This window comes from Cimex lectularius, unplaced genomic scaffold, assembly GCF_000648675.2.
Source record: "Cimex lectularius strain Harlan isolate CLEC.00 unplaced genomic scaffold, Clec_2.1 scaffold218, whole genome shotgun sequence".
Taxonomy (NCBI): Eukaryota; Metazoa; Arthropoda; class Insecta; order Hemiptera; family Cimicidae; genus Cimex; species Cimex lectularius.
This window is the reverse complement of record NW_019392822.1, coordinates 516,524-535,190: the sequence shown is the minus strand read 5'-3', so window position 1 is coordinate 535,190 and position 18,667 is coordinate 516,524. Positions and strand designations below refer to the sequence as shown.

The 18,667-nt window shown below is 32.0% G+C and overlaps 1 protein-coding gene across 1 annotated transcript; it reads left to right on the top strand.

Moving 5' to 3' along the window:
- The first annotated feature begins 13,629 nt into the window (after positions 1 to 13,629).
- LOC106665180 (pupal cuticle protein 36-like) lies at positions 13,630 to 18,036 on the top strand. Its single transcript, XM_014391425.2, has 3 exons — positions 13,630 to 13,684; positions 16,072 to 16,376; positions 17,549 to 18,036. The coding sequence occupies exons 1-3, from the start codon at positions 13,673 to 13,675 to the stop codon at positions 17,868 to 17,870; spliced, it is 639 nt and encodes a 212-aa protein (XP_014246911.1). The 5' UTR covers positions 13,630 to 13,672; the 3' UTR covers positions 17,871 to 18,036.
- Positions 18,037 to 18,667: the final 631 nt, after the last annotated feature.

The window sequence follows — 18,667 nt, the reverse complement described above, 5'->3', positions numbered from 1 at the left end:
ACAGAGAGAGGGTGAGAGTGAGAGAGAGGGAGAGAGAGAGAAAGAGAGAGAGAGAGCGAGAGAGAGAAAATTCATCAAAACACTAGAAAATCATTCAATGCTAAACGGAAATTTAACTAACAATTTTACCTAATTTTTTCCTAATGCGTTATTATGAGCTAAACAAAGTTGTGTATTGTTTAGGTAAAGGAATTTAAATATATATTTTAAATATGTGCTACCCTTCTATATTTACCATCACACATTCACACACCAACACACACGGTCACACACAAAATATTTTAGTTTGTGAAACTTTCTTTTGGGGTCTACGGGGTGAAAACGTAACTTGGTAGCTAGGATTCGTAAACCAAAATGATCGTATTTTAGTCCGAAATAATTTTAAATATTTATTCCGCTTTATATATAAATATTAAGGCAGCACACGACGGATTTGACAATTTTGACAAGTAGTCCATGTGGCTGATGGTCAATTGTCTGACGTAAGTGCCGACGAGGCGTGACCCGTACTTGCACTTTACCACCGTCGTCGCTGATCTCATCAGGACGTTGCCTCTCACGATCTCAATGGAGAATGAGGCCCCGGCTTCACAACTGGGACGGATCAAATCCGGCAAATGACAATTCCCAGGGCGGGCTGGACACTTATTACATTTCTATACGAAATCTTAAGGCTCTTGCATCCGTCTTACCCAGTTTTTTCATCAATTTTACGTAATGTTACGACTGTATGGAAATGTCTGTGGCTTGTACATTCGTTTGGTCAAAAGTTATCCTCCATTGCTTCACTGGATCGGCATCAATTCAATCTTTTCTTGATCATCAAATCTTTACGATTTTAGCATTATTTTCATTTTTACATAGACTTAGTATAAAACGTATCTCGCTAATAAGTAATGAATAATTATTTAATATTTCATTTGAATTTACTTTTTATCATGACATAATTGTTAACTTAATTTTCAATTATTCTAACGAGTAACGTCCACGAATTTTCAATCATGATCATCGACTTTCAATCAGCCTTTTCTTTTTTTAATATTTTCCCTGTGTTCGCATTCCATTAAATGTACTTATATCCTACACTAAAGGGAAATAGATTACCCGTTACTGACAACAAGAGGTGGGTACAAAAGAATCACTTGTTTACAAATAGAAACGCGTCTATTCTTGATATTCTTCCCTTGACGTAGATGACAATCCCATTGAAGAAGATCCTTTGTCATTGATGAATGGTTGAGTATGCACCATGTCGGATTCATATCACGACATAAATCATGAGAGGCATAATCAGATAACCGCTATGAAACAATAAACGTTATTTTGTCTAGTGCGTCATTTTTGGTTTATTTCCTTTATTTATTTTATTCTTTAAACGTCTTAAACGTTAGGTCGCGGTGATCTTGGCTAATCTTGTTAATTAGATGGTTAATTATGTTTAGGAAAAAGAATCATATTATCTTTAGAAAAGCATAAAATCAAAATGAAAATGTGCAATGTAGAAAGTTTTGGGTTGAGTTGAAAAACGGCAAAATGTTCGTCTATCATAAAAACTATACTTTTATACGGGCGTCGTCCTTTTCACCTTTGCCAAGACACAAGTTCGAATTTATTGATACATTTTTATGGGGTAGGTCAAAAATTCTAAACATAACGGTGGAAAGTATACAAGACCGCGTTTTTTTTTTTTTTTTTTTTTTTTTTTTTATAACGAGAGTTTTCAACAGGGTGCCGGTTTTTTGAAAAAAAAAGGCCATTTGTAAGTATGTCAGGTTCGAATTTAGGGCCGCTGCATTCGAACCCGGGACCTTGCACCTTGCAGTGATGAGCGTCGTGTTATGTCATCCCCAAATGCACACATTTCCCATAAAATCTTACTGATTGGAAGTTTTTTTATTAAATAATGAATTCAAATAAGGAATTCATAGCGTTAAATTATCCTAGTCACCGAAAAATTGTACTTTAGAGGGCAAATTACTTTAAAAACAGCAATTCTCCTAATTGCCGACGATTGTGAGGCATTCGGAACGTGATAGAAGTTTCAATAGGGGGATAACCTTGTCGGACGGATGTGAAAGAAAATCGGTGACTTTTTTTTTCTTCCTTCTTCCAATTTTAACACCTTGTACTGCGATTATAGACCAATTATGTGAATTATTTATAAAATCAATTATATTTAAAAAAAAAACATGGTTAGTATCTTTTTATCCATTCGGGATATATTTTAGACGTCGGCGGGAGAAAAAATTATTATAAGGTTTTTAGTGTTTTTTAGTGTCCGAGTGGATCGAAGTCACGATAGCTCAAGTGGTAGAGTAGCGGCGTATCAAGCCGAAGGTCGAGGGTTCGAATCCCGCTCGTGACACTGACTTTTTTAACTCAACTAAAAACCTTAATTAATTGAAAATTATACGCAATTTCATATTATAACCGATATAAAGTTTTAATGGACAAAATCCTATGTTAATTAATTTTATTCTTTGCGTTTTTCAAGTAGTTTAACGTGTTCTATTCAAATTTGGTATTACAAGTTCTTTCAGTTCGTTATATGCGTGGATTATAAGCTTATTAGATTATTAGTCATCGTCTATTGTAAGATTCATTGTTTTCAGGCGAAAAAAATCTCCTCCTTAAACTTGGCAAATCGCTGACTCAAAAATATTTCAACACCTCATACCGCGCTGAATTTTTAATATTTCACGCTTGACTCTCATTTTTCCTACTCCAGAATGAAACAAAATATACATATCTAAAATATGTTGCGTTTTGATGGCAGCGGATGATGTTTAAAACTATTCATGAATAATTTAATTTTTTTTAAATTATTAAGAAATGGTTTTAAAGATTATAATGTAAATAGTTATCATCATCCTTCCTTTTCCCTATAAAATAGGTGGTAATTAAATAGTATTAGTATCTCGTGTCGAGAAAATGTGTCGTGTCCCCCGTGGTCATTAATTTTGAATGCATTTATCTATACGCTCTAAATCAATAAGCTCGATTTGGACACAACCGTAAAAAAATTTGACCTCTATTCAATATATAAAGGCGTTCAATTTTCCATGCAATTATTAAAATAAGTTGCTAATAATGTGTTCAAATCTTGTTGCATCCTCATTACTGAAATATTTATGACGATGATGACAGCAAATTGTTAATTTACAAACGCAAAACCTTTAATACAAGCGTTATATTAAACAAAGGAAGGTCAGGTGAAATTGCACGACAGATAAAATAGAATAATGTTAAAAATTATAAAACTTTTCATACAGTTTAACTAAAGTTAATCCTGCTATAAAACAGGTCCAGTACTTACTACCTTGAATTGCTATTTAAATAAAATTAATATGAATATAAATAACACTTTTTCACATCTAGTTAAGCAAAAGGCATATTACTACTACTTAATAATACAGACTTAATTTAAATAATTTCTATATACTGTTTTGGCCAACAGAACTTTTTATTTACTTGTTACCTTCAAGAAATTTGTTTTATATTAATTGAAATCTTTTGACTTGTCATTCGATATTCTTTTTACAGTATTGATTCAATGTTTATTTATTTAAATAACATTTTTTATCTTTCAAGTAATTAAGGTTTTTAGTTGAGATAAAAAAGTGTAGTGCCACGAGCGGGATTCGAACCCACGATCTTCGACTAGATACGCCGCTGCTCTACCACTTGAGCTATCGTGACTTCGATCCACTTGGACACTAACTTCCCATCTCAACTTCAGTTCGAATCCCGCTTGTGACACTGGCTTTTTTATCCCAACTCAAAACCTTAATTAATTGTAGGATATTAATTGGTCAAGCGGACCACGAAAACTAGTGAACATTTTTTTAAATTTCTCTGTACAAAATACTAAAGTACCAAAGCCCAAATTCCGGCTGACGGCTATGCCATGCAAAAATATTTATTTTACACATATAAAAAAGCATAATATTTTAAACATTGTTTAGTAAATGTTTTTCTTTCTTTCTGTTATTAATAATATATGTCAATAAAAATGATTATGGCTACAAACTAAATTAAAAGATCAATTCGTATGAAATATCCAATAAGTACGTGACATTTTTTAATCATTACTAAATTTTATTTTATTGTAATTGTTTAAAAATAAGATATTGTAAGAAAGAACGTACTGATACGAACATTTTTCAATTCGATCAACTGAGATTGACATTTCCAAGTTCCTTGTATTTGCATTAAATGTTAAAATATATATTTTAGGAAAGAACATAATGTTAAAAATATTTTCAAATCATACGCGTATGTTTGGTATGCATTTTTGAATAATATTTGCGTTTGACTTTTCGTAATTGCGAAGAAGTAATATATTTCAGGAAACAACATAAAGTTAATATGATTTAACAATTCTCCTAAAGAAACGTTAGATCAGATAAACAATACAAAAAGCCTTATACAAAAATATTTTTTCTATACCGACTTCCTTCCTCACCCCTTCAAAATCCAACGTATATAAAAATAAAACATCAAATCTCACTGGCACTCTCAACACGACACGCAAGAATGGCACAATTACACAGAAGACAAACACTTTGAGTGAGTAGAAATACATTGATGAATATATAAAATATATTTTGCATTGTATAAATTCACTTTTCCACATCCTAAATGTATTTGTTAAATGTAAACAATGTTTGTAAATCCCAGGCAAACAGAAGATGATCTCAATAAAGATCGAAACGTTGGCACGATAAAGAAAATGTTTTTCTGAAACCTACATCTCACCAGACCACATCTCACGATTTCTGAATAATTATCGATTAACGGTCACTAATCACCCCACATTTCTACACGTAAATAAACAATATTTTTATTTTATGATAGATTGGGTTAAATTTGTATGTAATAATGTCACGTCAATGGAGGACTTTCTGACACGCCAGAAAAGATTTTATACGTATATGGTAAAGCTCAGACAACATATGTATCACCGTACCAATAATTCTAGATTCCGGATAATATTTTATTTTGATAAAAAACGCTCATTTTAGCCATATTTTTACGCCGTGTACAAAATCTCGATAAGATATTTTTCGATTTACTATGCAGTTGCTAATGTTATTTAAATGTTTACTTGCAACTTAAATGAATACATACATTTTATAAACTTTTTTTCTTTTTTTTTAACGAGGGTTCGCAACAGCTAAGCACTAAGTTATTCCCCCCCCCACAAAAAAAGCTCTTAAATTTTGTTTATTTGTTTATTTTTCTATATTTTTTTAATTATTATTTAAAATTTTTTTTTTAACTTGGGTTTGCAACAGCAGAGGTCATATAAACCCTCAGAGTGTCGGTGTTTTTGAAAAAAAAAATTGTAAGTATGTAGGGTTCGAATGCAGGGCCGTTGCGGCCAACGCCGCCCCCTTTATAAACTTATTATTGTAATTTCTAATGCAAAATGTAATTAGGGTTTTTATAAATAACTTAAATTGCATGAAATTAGATCAATTGTGAGATAAAACCAAATTTTTCCACTATATATCCAAACGGTACAAATTGTACAATTTTGTGCAATATAAAATTTGAAAATATGCTTCGTTTTGTTGTGAAACGGGTAGAAACTTGGTTTAGAACGGGCAAAACGCAAGCAAACAAAATGTGCAATATCACAGAAATCCGGTTTCTAGTCATGAGTTTTTTTCCGGAAGGGACTGCTCTTAACATTAAACTAAATGAAAAATAAATAAATGAGTAAGTCGAACTCAGGGATGATGGATTCGAACCCCGGCCCTCTCCCTTCATATAGTGATTAGTGCCGTGTCAACCAACGAAATAACCATTGCGGTCGCCGACACCCCTAATTTACGTTCAATTACATTTTGCCAATTACAGACAAAAGCAATCTAATTTAAAATAAAAGGGGCAAAATCAGGATTTTTTATTGGGCCCTGCTCTTTGCTAGGAGCGTATAGAATAATGCCATGTGAATTATCAAGATTGTACTGTAACAGGCAAAAAGTGTATAATTAACAGCTCGCTTATGTAGAAATCGTAAAAGTAAGGTGAGTTTTCTGAATGTGAATGATACATTATACACAATTTGTTTTTTTGTAATTGGCGTTTAATTATTTAATAAGTCAATTTCTTTCCTCTTAGGCGTGATATAGGCTAAACTCACAACACATGTGAACGTTGAGGAATGGTTGGATACATAAATAATTTAAATTTTAATGAATGATTTAATAAAGAAACGACGTGTTATATGGATAGTAATTGTGTATGTATTTATGTAATTTACATACTCGTACATACTAACCAAGAATTAGGCGATTCGACATCTAATTTAGGTGACATAGTACCTAAATGTAAGACCCCTTTAAATAATTTGTTATTTTCCGCAAATATGCTTTTTTTTCTTTTGTATATTTTATATACAATATATCTAATGTATATTTTAAATAGAATTGTAATATTAAGAATGATATCAATCACAAGAAAATAATTTCTTTAAAGATCATTGTTGGGATATTGTATATCAATATATAACATACATACATATGCATACTACGGTTCTCATCAGTACGAGTTTTGTGTAGCCTTTGAACGGTTGTAAAGAAAAAATAGATTCTTCTGGGAAAATTGTCAATTTTATAATTTCAGTATTGGAACTTTTCTGGAATTCGGATGTGCAACGTACCGGATGACACGAAGGCTGAACGGCTAATAACTGTTGTCAAGAGCTGGAAATCGCTCGGGGATGGTGTCTGAGGATGGTGCCTTTTCGCATTGTCTTCGCAAGGCCGACCTGATTACAGCCCGCGACCTGAAGGAGATTCTACGAGATTACAGTTCACGGTGGTGACCTTCTGCTTCTCTTTTCAAGAAAACCGAACGGCCAGCGGGTTGACTCTTTGAACTAATGAAACGCCCGGTCACGAGAAGGTCCAATAAGTTCAAATTTACTGTAAGATTAGAAATGGGCAAAACCAAGGACATATTTCACCAAGTTCCTGACAATTAAGTGCCCCTTATTAACTTAGCAATTATGAAACATTTAAATAGATAATAATTACAAGCATTTAAAACATTAACGTTTAAAAAATAAACGTTTTAATATTAACGAAACAGAAAGTTTGCAACAATACACTTATGTATGTATAAGTTTACAGGCCATCATAGTTTCTAAGAAAGACATTCAATTATATTATAAATTGGTATTGTACTGATTGACTTAACTAAATTTTATTATCAATATGACACTAAATTGTTGTTGTTGTTGTCGTGTTGTTCTTCATTGGTGATTAGATCAGCACATGGAAACAATAAAAACCATTTAGTTTTATTATATGTTATAAATATTACACATTATATTTTTAAGATTCCGTGCGTTTAACTTGTCTAACAATCAATGGCATTATTTTATAAATACATTTTCGTGATTTGATGATTTTTTCTTCTTCAAAATTTTCACATATCAAATTTAATTTTTTATTTACCATTATTTAATAGACACTCGAAGTAACTAAAACATTTTCATGTTTATTTAAATACGAATCATTTGACTGAAATATAAAATTCTGAAGACGAATAGCGTTAAATTTCTATTTTTGCCAGTTAGCTTTTCTCTCACTCTCTCTCTCTCTCTCTCTCTCTATCTATCTATCTATCTATCTATCTATCTATCTATCTATCTATCTATCAATCTGTCTGTCTGTCTTTCTATCCAATTCTCTATGTCGCTTTCTCTCTCTATCTCTCTCTCTCTCTCTCTCTCTCTCTCTCTCTCTCTCGTTGCTCTCTCTCTAGTCCTCTCTCCCTTTTAAACGATCTCTCTCTCTCTCTCTCTCTCTCTCTCTCTCTCTTAATCGCTCACTCCCTCTCATTCCTATTCTCCCCTTCTTTTTTTTTCTCCCTCTCTCTCTTAATTGCTCTCTCTTTCTCTTTCGCCCTAGCACTCTCTCCCTCAATCTCTCCATTGCTCTCTCTCCCTCTGACTCTCACTCTCTCTCTCTCCCTGTCGCCCTTCCTCTCCTATCCCCTCTCTCTCTTTCTCTTCTCTCTCTCTCTCCTCTCTCTCTCACTCTCTCTCTCTCTCTCTCTCTCTCTCTCTCTTTCACTAACCCTCCTTGTACATCTGTGGATTCTAGTTCATTAGTTATTCTTTGAAAGAGTGGTCAAAATAGGTCGAATTGTGACATTATTAATAATTTTTTATTCAATAATTGCCTTCCCCTTTTTCTCTGTCCATCGTTCTTTCATTCATTTCTGTCTGTCTCTCTCTCTCTCTCTCTCTCTCTCTCGTAATTGCTCTCTCTAGTCCTCTTTCTCTTTTAAACGATCTCTCTCTCTCGCTCTCTCTCTCTCTCTCTCTCTCTCTCTTAATCACTCACGCCATCTCATTCCTATTCTCTCCTTCTCTCTCTCTCTCTCTCTCTCTCTCTCTCTCTCTCTTAATTGTTCTCTTTTTCTCTTTCTCGCCCTAACACTCTCTCCCTCATTCTCTCCATTTCTCTCTCTCTCTCTCTCTCTCTCTCTCTATATCTCTTTCCCATTCTCCTGTTATTTTTTCTCTATCTCTCTCTCGTTCTCTCTTTCTCTCTCATTATCGCACACACACATCACATGAAAGAGTGGTCAAATTAGACCGAATTATGCGACTATAAAAAAAAGATAATATATATTGTCTTCACCACTCTCACACTCTTGCTCTTTCTATCTAAACTTGGCACAATTTAAATTCCTTACATATTTCTATTGGGAACATTCTCATAATAAACGGTTATACATTAAGAACGCTAAACCATTAAAAACCCTCCAACTGAAATTGAGCAAACCAGGAATTCTGCGTAGGTGCAGTGTATCTACGTCTATAGTTTAATTTCATCGTCTCTAAAGAGATGTGGACTTGACGGAAGCTAGGTTTGAACGTTGTACATTGTACTGCCTGTTGTGTACTGTTCAAGCCTTCACAATCATTGACAGGAAATTTAGCTGGCAAATTCCATTTGGCTTCGAACTGTATGTAGTACTCTTCTTTATTGTTTTGTTGATTGCCTCTTCTTCGACTGACACCTTCGGAGATAATTTGTACAAAGCAAACTCCATAATTTATAATATATCCTGTTTTAATTGTTTTTATTGAATAGTTTTTATTTAGTGTAATAAAATTTTATATGTTGTATAGGAGCCAGATTGGCCCTAAATGCATCGGCATCAATAAATAAATGACTGAAGCAGTATGCTGTTTATTCCTTCGAATATATTCGTAGTGTGTTATTTTATTTTTGTATAAAAATAAATTAAACAAATACAAATTTGTACATATTTTTCATAGCACAAAACATGGAAGATTAAATTTTATAAGCTGCGTTAAATATTTAAAAAGAACGGTGTAAAATTAATTTTACTTTAAAAAAAATGTATTTTTCAAAATGGCACTGGATCGTTGAAAATTTGTGAATTTCTTTTTCAATTTTTTTTTAGTACCGGTCAGTCCCTAAAGCACTCGGGTTTATGGATGGAAAATTGTCTCACATGGTGTACGTAGGTGAGCTGGATGGGTTGGAGACCGACCGTCATCACTGTGCTACATCATGCTGAACATAAAATATATTTGTGTGGTGATTGGTGACCGTTAATCGATAATTATTCAGAAATCGTGAGATGCGGCTGGTGCACGTAGGTAGAGATGTAGGTGAGATGTAGGTTTCAGAAAAACATTTTCTTTATCGTGCCAACGTTTTGATCTTTATTGAGATCATCTTCAATAAAGATCGAAACGTTGGCACGATAAAGAAAATATTTTTCTGAAACCTACATCACACCAGACCGCATCTCACGATATCTGAATAACTATCGATTAACGGTCACTAATCTCTACACAAAAATATATTGTGTTGATTGAAGTGAAAAAAATTACCACTCTCTGTTTCAAGAAATAATGTCCTTTATTCTTATCATTTGTGAAAATTGTATATTAATGAATGAAATGCTTATAATACAGAAACTGTTTTTAGACTATTATGATGGATAAAAGACAAATGGACTTCTGTGGAACGTTTTCGTAAGACTTGACATTGTGTCACTTTTCTCTACATATATCATTGTCATAAAAGTAACATATGATCATTTTACAAAAAAACGATAAACAATTTGCAACCCTTTAGTAAAAAATATATGAGGGATTTGAGATTANGAAAAACATTTTCTTTATCGTGCCAACGTTTCGATCTTTATTGAGATCATCTTCAGGGCTCAAAGTGTTTGTCTTCTATGTAATTGTGCCATTCTTCTGCACTCTAAACACGAAGAATGGCACAATTACAAAAAAGACAAACACTTTGAGCCCTGAAGATGATCTGAATGAAAATCGAAACGTTGGCACGATAAAGAAAATGTTTTTCTGAAACCTACATCACACCAGACCGCATCTCACGATTTCTGAATAAATAAAATATATTGTGTTGATTGAGGGGAAAGAAAATTACCACTCTCTGTTTCAAGAAATAATGTCCTTTGTTCTTATAATTTGGGAAAATTGTATATTAATAAATGAAATGCTTGTATAATACAGAAACTGTTTTTAAGGCTATTATGATGGATAAAAGACAAAAGGACTTCTGTGGAACGTTTTTGTAAGACTTGACATTCTGTCACTTTTCTCTACATATATCTAAGTATAAAACGTGTCGGAAAAAATCATCTGAATATTGTCATAAAAGTAACATATGATCATTTTACAAAAAAACGATAAACAATTTGCAACCCTTTAGTAAAAAATATATGAGGGATTTGAGGTTATGGGGATAGGATTATATATCTATCTGAATGACAAACAAATAATTACCTGATAAAATATTTGTAAAAAAAAAGTTCAAATATCTTGTTGGCAATCTCTTTATTTCATAAAAGTATGCTCTGAAAGCGAAATTTTAGTGTGATATATGAATATGTAATTATTTATTGTAATTGCTTACAAAACAGAATCTAATTTTAATTATTCTATATTTATTGTCTATATCATATTGTATCTGTACATTGTTAAAACGTTGACGTGCCCATACAAAAATGTATTCTTGGGAAATAAAAAATGAAATAACAATTAATAAAGAAACACCTTCAAAATACAGACTATAAAAAAATGTTTTACTTATTAAAATATTTTTTTACATTATTAAAATTTGAAATTTACTTCAGTTTGTATGAGAGATTTAAAATATGTGGCATTCTATGTTTCTTAGGCTTTCCTAAAAGAGTGAATTTCAGACACTGTAAACATAATCCAATATTTGAAATTTCAAAAGTTTTTAGTTGTGTGTATAAATAAGATGGAATATATTTTTTCAAAAATTAATATCAAGGAGCCGGTTACTTTCACTCATAAGAATGTCAGAACTGTCAATTCTAATTTTATCAATGACATGAACATGTGCATCTCACAATTCAACCGTTCGATCGATTTGTCATGGAATAATGAACGAGCCCGATTATTCAAATAGTTAAAAGTCATTTTAAAATTTAAATCATTTTACTTGAATATTATTACATTTTTGTACCCAGCGAGATTTATAAATAAAATAAATATTAATAAATCATTGTATGCAATTGATTTGCAATCGTACTGGATTATCAATCATAATACACTCCAAGCTGTTCCATGTATAAAACAACTGAAACTTTGGTCGGATGATAGGCCAACCTTGGTTCTATGCTATGTTCCAAAAACTACAAATACAATTTAATTTTTACAGCAACTATTGAAAACATATGAATTATTTTATTTTAGTTTAATTTAAGTTCTTGAATAATAAAACTCGTAAATAATGAGGTAATTATAAAAAACATGATTCTCAAAGAAAGGCGATTAAGGTAACCTTTAATTTTATTGTATGCTAATAATAATAATTTGGTAAATTGCAAATACAAGTGAATAACAAGTGATAGTTGCATTAATTGCATTGGTTTCAAAACTATTATTCTAAACTTCGATTTAATGTACCAAATCGTGTTTATTTTTTAAAATGTAATCATATCATGATTTTTTTTCAATGAAAAATAAATATATATAAGCAGATAGTATTTTCGTTTTCTTTTTACATTAATTTTTAAGAAATTAGTATAAAACTTTAGTAAACAAATTCAATCCAAAAACTACGTAATTTTTATAAAATGATATGAATAAAATTGCCACATTTTGTCGTTACTACGATTTTTCATAATAAGAGGAGTATTTTTTCTATTGTTTTATATATATANAAAAAATCACGATATGATTACATTTAAAAAAAAATATATATATATATAACAATAGAAAAAATACTCTTATTATGAAAAATCGTAGCAACTACGAAATGTGGCAATTAAGTTTATAAGGATTATGTATACATTTTTGGAAAATGGTGGGCTTAACTAAAATTTTTATAATATATAACAGTGCAACAGATTTTCCTTCAAAAAGAAGCTGTACAAAAATACACTGAAAAAAAACTGTTCTAAACAACAAAATCAATTGCCTTATTTCATTTTCAAATTGGTTTTTGTTATTAATTTATAAATAAATGGTCAATGACGTAACGGGAAATTGATATGATATCAATTATAACATATGGTTTATGAATATATATTGTTAGTTTAAACATTTTTATAATTTCGAAGTGGAAAAAATGCTTGAAATCTTGTTATAAATGATGGATGTCTTTTGATTTCTTTGCTATAATTTTATTTCGTTTATTTTTAACATTTAGTTTAAATTCAAATGTTATATTTATAATAATATTATTTACTATTAAATTAAATAATGATTCAATGTTGATTTATTGATGTAAAAACAAACATGATGGAACTCCACTGCAGCTAGAATATAACTTTTTTTAAATTATTAATATGAAATAATCGTTATGGTTAGGAAAGAACCAAATAGAACCAATAGATTTTCTCAAAGTACAAAGTATAAATAATATATTTTTCAAACTATAAAAAACTATTGTTTGCTTAATTTCAGTATGAATATAATAATTAATATAAGTTTTATTACAAAACAATTCATATAATACATTGCAAACGTGTATTTAGAACTTACAACATTCTTTCGTTCACGTAATATACAGGAAATTCTTTTATGTATTACGTACACTTATAATATATTTCATAGTACAGCAATGCATATTATATATTCATAAATACAGGTGTTTTTCATCTCGCTTCTAAAAGAAAATCGGTAATTTTCACAAAATTAAACAAATATAAAAAGATGTAAAAATAAAATATTATTGATAAGTCTGTTATCATTGCAAAATTAAATCCTAACAATTGAATATTTAAATTTACAAACAAAAAAAACAAAAACACAGCGCAACCACTAATATATTTATGTAATATTCCAGTATTCACTTCCAAGTTTACGGTTTAAAGTACCACTCATTTTACAACTAGCCAACAACCGATTTGTACTAGGAACCACGAACGTCTTCGCCCCACGGTCTCGTTTCGCGGAATGCGAACGTTGGACAGATCTGGCTTTGATCCAAATTCTTGGAGGGATAAAAACCAAAAGAAGGGGTGGCCGGCTTGAGAAATTATTCGCGGGGGAGCAAGTCCTTGAAGAACTAGAGCGGGAGGCTCCTCTCACTCCCAGGTATATATACTCATCAACGATCTTCCAACGGTCATCTCACTCTTCATCCAACAACCGAGCAGGACCATGAAGACTATCGTGAGTACAACACACCGAACTGAGCATTATAATGTTTATAACTCTTTTAGATAAAGATTTTAGAAATGGGTTAAAAATTTGATTTTAAACCCGATAATAAAAACTATATGAATTTTGTCATGTAACCTCGATCTTAGTATATAATACAATAAGAATATGTACGATAAATGTCCAACAACACATCTAAAATATCATCATTTTTATTAATAAATTTATAATAATAAATAACTTTGATTCAATACTACAAATACTTAATTAATTTTAATAACATATTTATTATAGTTTTTTAATTGAAACTTTTAAAAAATCGTTTTGAAAAATTCGTTTTGGATAAAAATTTCACTCATTTTCACATCATAAAATTGTTTTGACACTCACATTCTTGCAAATTCAATACTTTTTGTACTAATCACTAGTTTTTATAAATTTGTTTCCTCTTAACTTCTGCACATTTGGTTTTTAATATCTGTATGAACATTTTGAAAATGGGCGTTTATGATTTGCCAAAGTAATAAAAATAAATGGTTTTGAGATTTTGACAATTCTTCTTGAGCATGTTGGGTTGCTTAAAGGTTTTTTTTGTTTCGATTTAGTTCATTTTTTTTTATATTTCTTTCGCAGTATAGAACCTACAAATTTGAAATATTTCAAAGTATAAAAGGAATGAAAACATAAATTTTTGCAAAGTTTTAGGATTTTGTTATATAATAGAAAACATAAAATAAATTTTCTCTGGATTACCAAACATTTTGTTGCCATTTTCTTTTTCATAACTTGTCAAATTTGTCCCAATCTAAAATTGTTCTTATATTATATTATGTTATATTTCGTTTTAATTATATACGTTTTTTTAAATTTATGCCCTCTTTAAGAAATATGAACTTTTTTCAAAAACAAATGCTCCTCAGCAAGAATTCCTTTAGAAAAATTAAGTATCAAAGGAGTTTTACCTTTAAAATCTATTTTAACAGTAAAAATACAGATTTTCTCAAATTTTACTCTAACAGCTAACTTTTCCTTTGTATTTTTTTTACATAAAATCAAATACATTTGTACATTATATTTAAATTTTAAATCATTTTTTAAAATAAACCACAATATATTTTTTAATGGTACAAATTATGGTTATTCAGATATCGTGAGATGCGGTCGGGTGTGATGTAGGTTTCAGAAAAACATTTTCTTTATCGTGCCAACGTTTCGATCTTTATTGAGATCATATTCAGGGCCTGGGATTTACAAACAATGTTTACATTTAACAAATACATTTAGGATGGTGAAAAGTGAATTTATACAATGCAAAATATAATTTATATTGTATAAATTCACTTTTCCACATCCTAAATGTATTTGTTAAATGTAAACATTGTTTGTAAATCCCAGGCCCTGAAGATAATCTCAATAAAGATCGAAACGTTGGCACGATAAAGAAAATGTTTTTCTGAAACCTACATCACACCCGACCGCATCTCACGATTTCTAAATAAAAATGCTTGTTAATGTTAATTTTAAATTTTTTCTTATCGGTCACTAATCTCTACACATTGGTACAAATTATTTTTTTTAACTTTATTCCTACGACTTAAAAATGATATTTGATTGACTTAATTCTCAGTATTTCACAAAAAAGTCATAAGTTCATTTTATGCAAAACATTAAACATACATCATTAAGCGAACATTGTCTTGTTGAAAAATTTCCTTGGAATTGAAGAAAAATCCTATCAACATTAGACATGTTGTCATAAAATGAATTTTTAAAAAATAATACATGATCTAGAGAATATGCCATAAAATCTGTTTATTGGATTTTATAAATTTTTAAACGGAATGTAGCAGTTATTCATAAAATAAAACTGTCTCAATCAGACATACAATGAAAATGCAATTTTAACTTTCGATACATTAGAAAATATGCAATAATTAATAATGCATAATAAAGATTGGATTTTAAGTTTTTGAATAATTTCAGTTTAATAAAACATCAATATTATGTAGAACCTTAAAGGTATCTTGCATCTTTTTATCCGATTGGGGTATCAATTTTGGAGATCTCGACAAATGTTAAGAAGGCACTAAGGTAGTTAAACTGCTTAATTAGGTTGTGGAAGCCACTAATTACTTCCCATAAATTGCCCAGAGTTTATGCTTCAGTTAAAGACAAAATACAGCAGTAAAGACAGGTCTAAAATGCTTAACTTTTGTTTTTCTATTCAGAAATATAGAAAACAATCATAGAAGTCTTGTAGTGTGTCAATGAAAAAACGACTGGGTGATATTACCCAACATTTGGTTTGATTGTGTTTTCCTGATACTTATTGACGGTCACTGCTGTTATGTGAAATTATTTTAGTTATGTGTATGTTCACGATTGAATTTTTATTTCAGGTATTTATCAACTTGGCCGTTTTGGCAGTTGGCTCTTTCGCAGCTCAGCTCACGTCGTATCTTCCTCCAAGGGGCTCCTCGGGCTCTGGAGCCGGTTTCGTTTCGGCTCCTCATTTTGGAAGCGGCGGTGGAAGCTTTTCTGGAGGCGCAGGCCATTTTTCAGGAGGTTCCGGTGGCTTTTCCGGAGGAGCCGGCGGTTTCGGAGGTGCGGGTGCTGGTGGATTCCGAGGTCCGTCCGGTCCCGTCATCCCAATCCTGTCATACCAAAACAACCCCAACCATGGAGATGGATCTTACTCTTATAGGTAATCTCATTTCATACTTTCTGTTGTGTTACCGGAAAAGCATCTTTATGTTCTTGTTCTGATGAATGTGTCTTTTCACATCCAGTTTATTGTTTTATATAAGTTGTTCTTTTTAAAATCATGCGTGAAATTTAAAAATGTCACAACTTCGGAAACGGAAGACTTTACCCCCCGGCTAAATTTTAAATCATGTATAGTCAGAAATGCCTACTTGGCGTGAACCGGTGATAATTATTGGATAAATCACGGATGATGGGTCGACATCCTGGGCCTAAGGAGATCACGACGAGACCTTTCGTCTAAATGTCTTCGACGATCGCAATAAACACGATGCCCACGATGCCCGCCGTGTGTGAACGAGTTGATTGGTTCACCTTTCCGATTTACAACAGGGGTACAAAAAACAGTAACAACCGTTTGCGGACACGCCCGGGGGTGAAAGGGTCGCCCGGGTCACGAGGCCGATATTTCACAGGAGGAATGTCGCAATATTGCATAGTTTTCCTATATCTTCCTTTAAGGGTACCTCGCATCCAGCACTACCCTTGGGATATTTTCTTAAAACTTATTTTCCATATCTAATATGAATATATTAGTTTAAAAATCAATTTTGACATATTTTCGTTGAATTTTTTAATGTAAGAAAACAAATATATTTAGAAGATTGTGAATTAATTAGGCAGTAGATTTGTTTAAAAATATTCAACTTACAATTACTTAATTTTTTAATTTTGGTTTATCAACTATGTATTAATTTTTCTCTAAGCTAGGTTTTATTAATCCATTGGTACTTCACTTATAAACTAATACATTATCATTTTATTTCCGTGGAGTCAAATATTTTTTTTTAAATCGGACACACAGGCATCAAATCAATTTAAAACTTAATGGTCTAAACTTTGTCTTAGTAATCATCCTGAAAATTGTAAACTCAGTTCGTTTAAGACTTTAACAAAAAGTCAAGCAAAAAAACTTGTGTACTTTTTGATCATGTTAGTATGCTCATCATACTAGACTTCGCGAACACAAATTATTCACTGAAATGTCTCACTGAACAAAACAGTGATGACAGTAGATCATGCAAACGACAGTATGATCACTTCGATCGTAGTTTCTTCAGAAGTGGATCATAGTTTTCCGTAACTTTGCTAATGATTTGTCTTTTTTTGCAGCTACGAGACCGGCAACGGAATCAAGGCCCAAGAGAGCGGCCATCAAACCGGCCCCGAATCCCAAGCAGCCCAAGGGTCTTATACTTACACCGGCCCCGACGGACAGACGTACACCGTAACTTACACCGCGGACGAGAACGGTTTCCAGGCCCAAGGAGCTCATCTTCCGACTCCTCCTCCGATCCCAGAAGCAATCCTTAAGTCCCTTCAGGCCCAAGGGATCTCCGGATACCCGGGAGTCGGCGGATTCCCAGCCCCTGGCGGATTCCCAGGCTCTAGGCCTTCACCGTCTTACTCCCAATCATCTGGATACCATTATTAATTTGCTTTTTATTATTTACCAACGAAAATACGCTTTGCAAACTGCTCGGGACGTGCCAACGCTTGAGTGTGATATAGTATGTAAATAAGAGTCTTATAATTTTGTATACGAGTTTTGCATTATTTAGTTTTCTTTGACATATGGAATAAAGCATTTAAAACACGTATTTTATCAGTTTTTCTTTATTTCACCTACAAATTCCGATCATAATTTTCAATGGACGAATTTGATGTGAGGCCAACTTCCCATAAACGATTTAGAATCGTTTGTGTTGATGAAGTCCTTGCCAAAACATGTTGATTTCTGTCATGCGTGGCACTCTCAACACGACACGCAAGAATGGCACAATTACGCAGAAAACAAACACTTTGAGCCCTGAAGATGATCTCAATAAAGATCGAAACGTTTGCACGATAAAGAAAATGTTTTTCTGAAACCTATCATACCAGACCGCATCTCACGATTTCTGAATAATTATCGATTAACGGTCACTAATCACCACACACATCTTGATTTCATTTAGAATTTGGGGGCCCTATGGAAAGAGTTCCGTCTTGCAGTAATGGTAATATTTCTGTCCTCCCTTAGGGACTTAAAGCGCTGAGATCCACTATCAAGCGTCCTTTTGGCACTTCCAGTTTCTCGGAATCGGGCTGAAGCCACCATTTCTCAGAAACGCCAATTGCCTCTGCGATATCCACTTGCCTGTAACCTCAATGACTCATTCTCACAATAATTTGCGAACTTCTGGTCCAATATGCAACTGGACTAAAATGGAGAAAATACGAGAAAAGGAA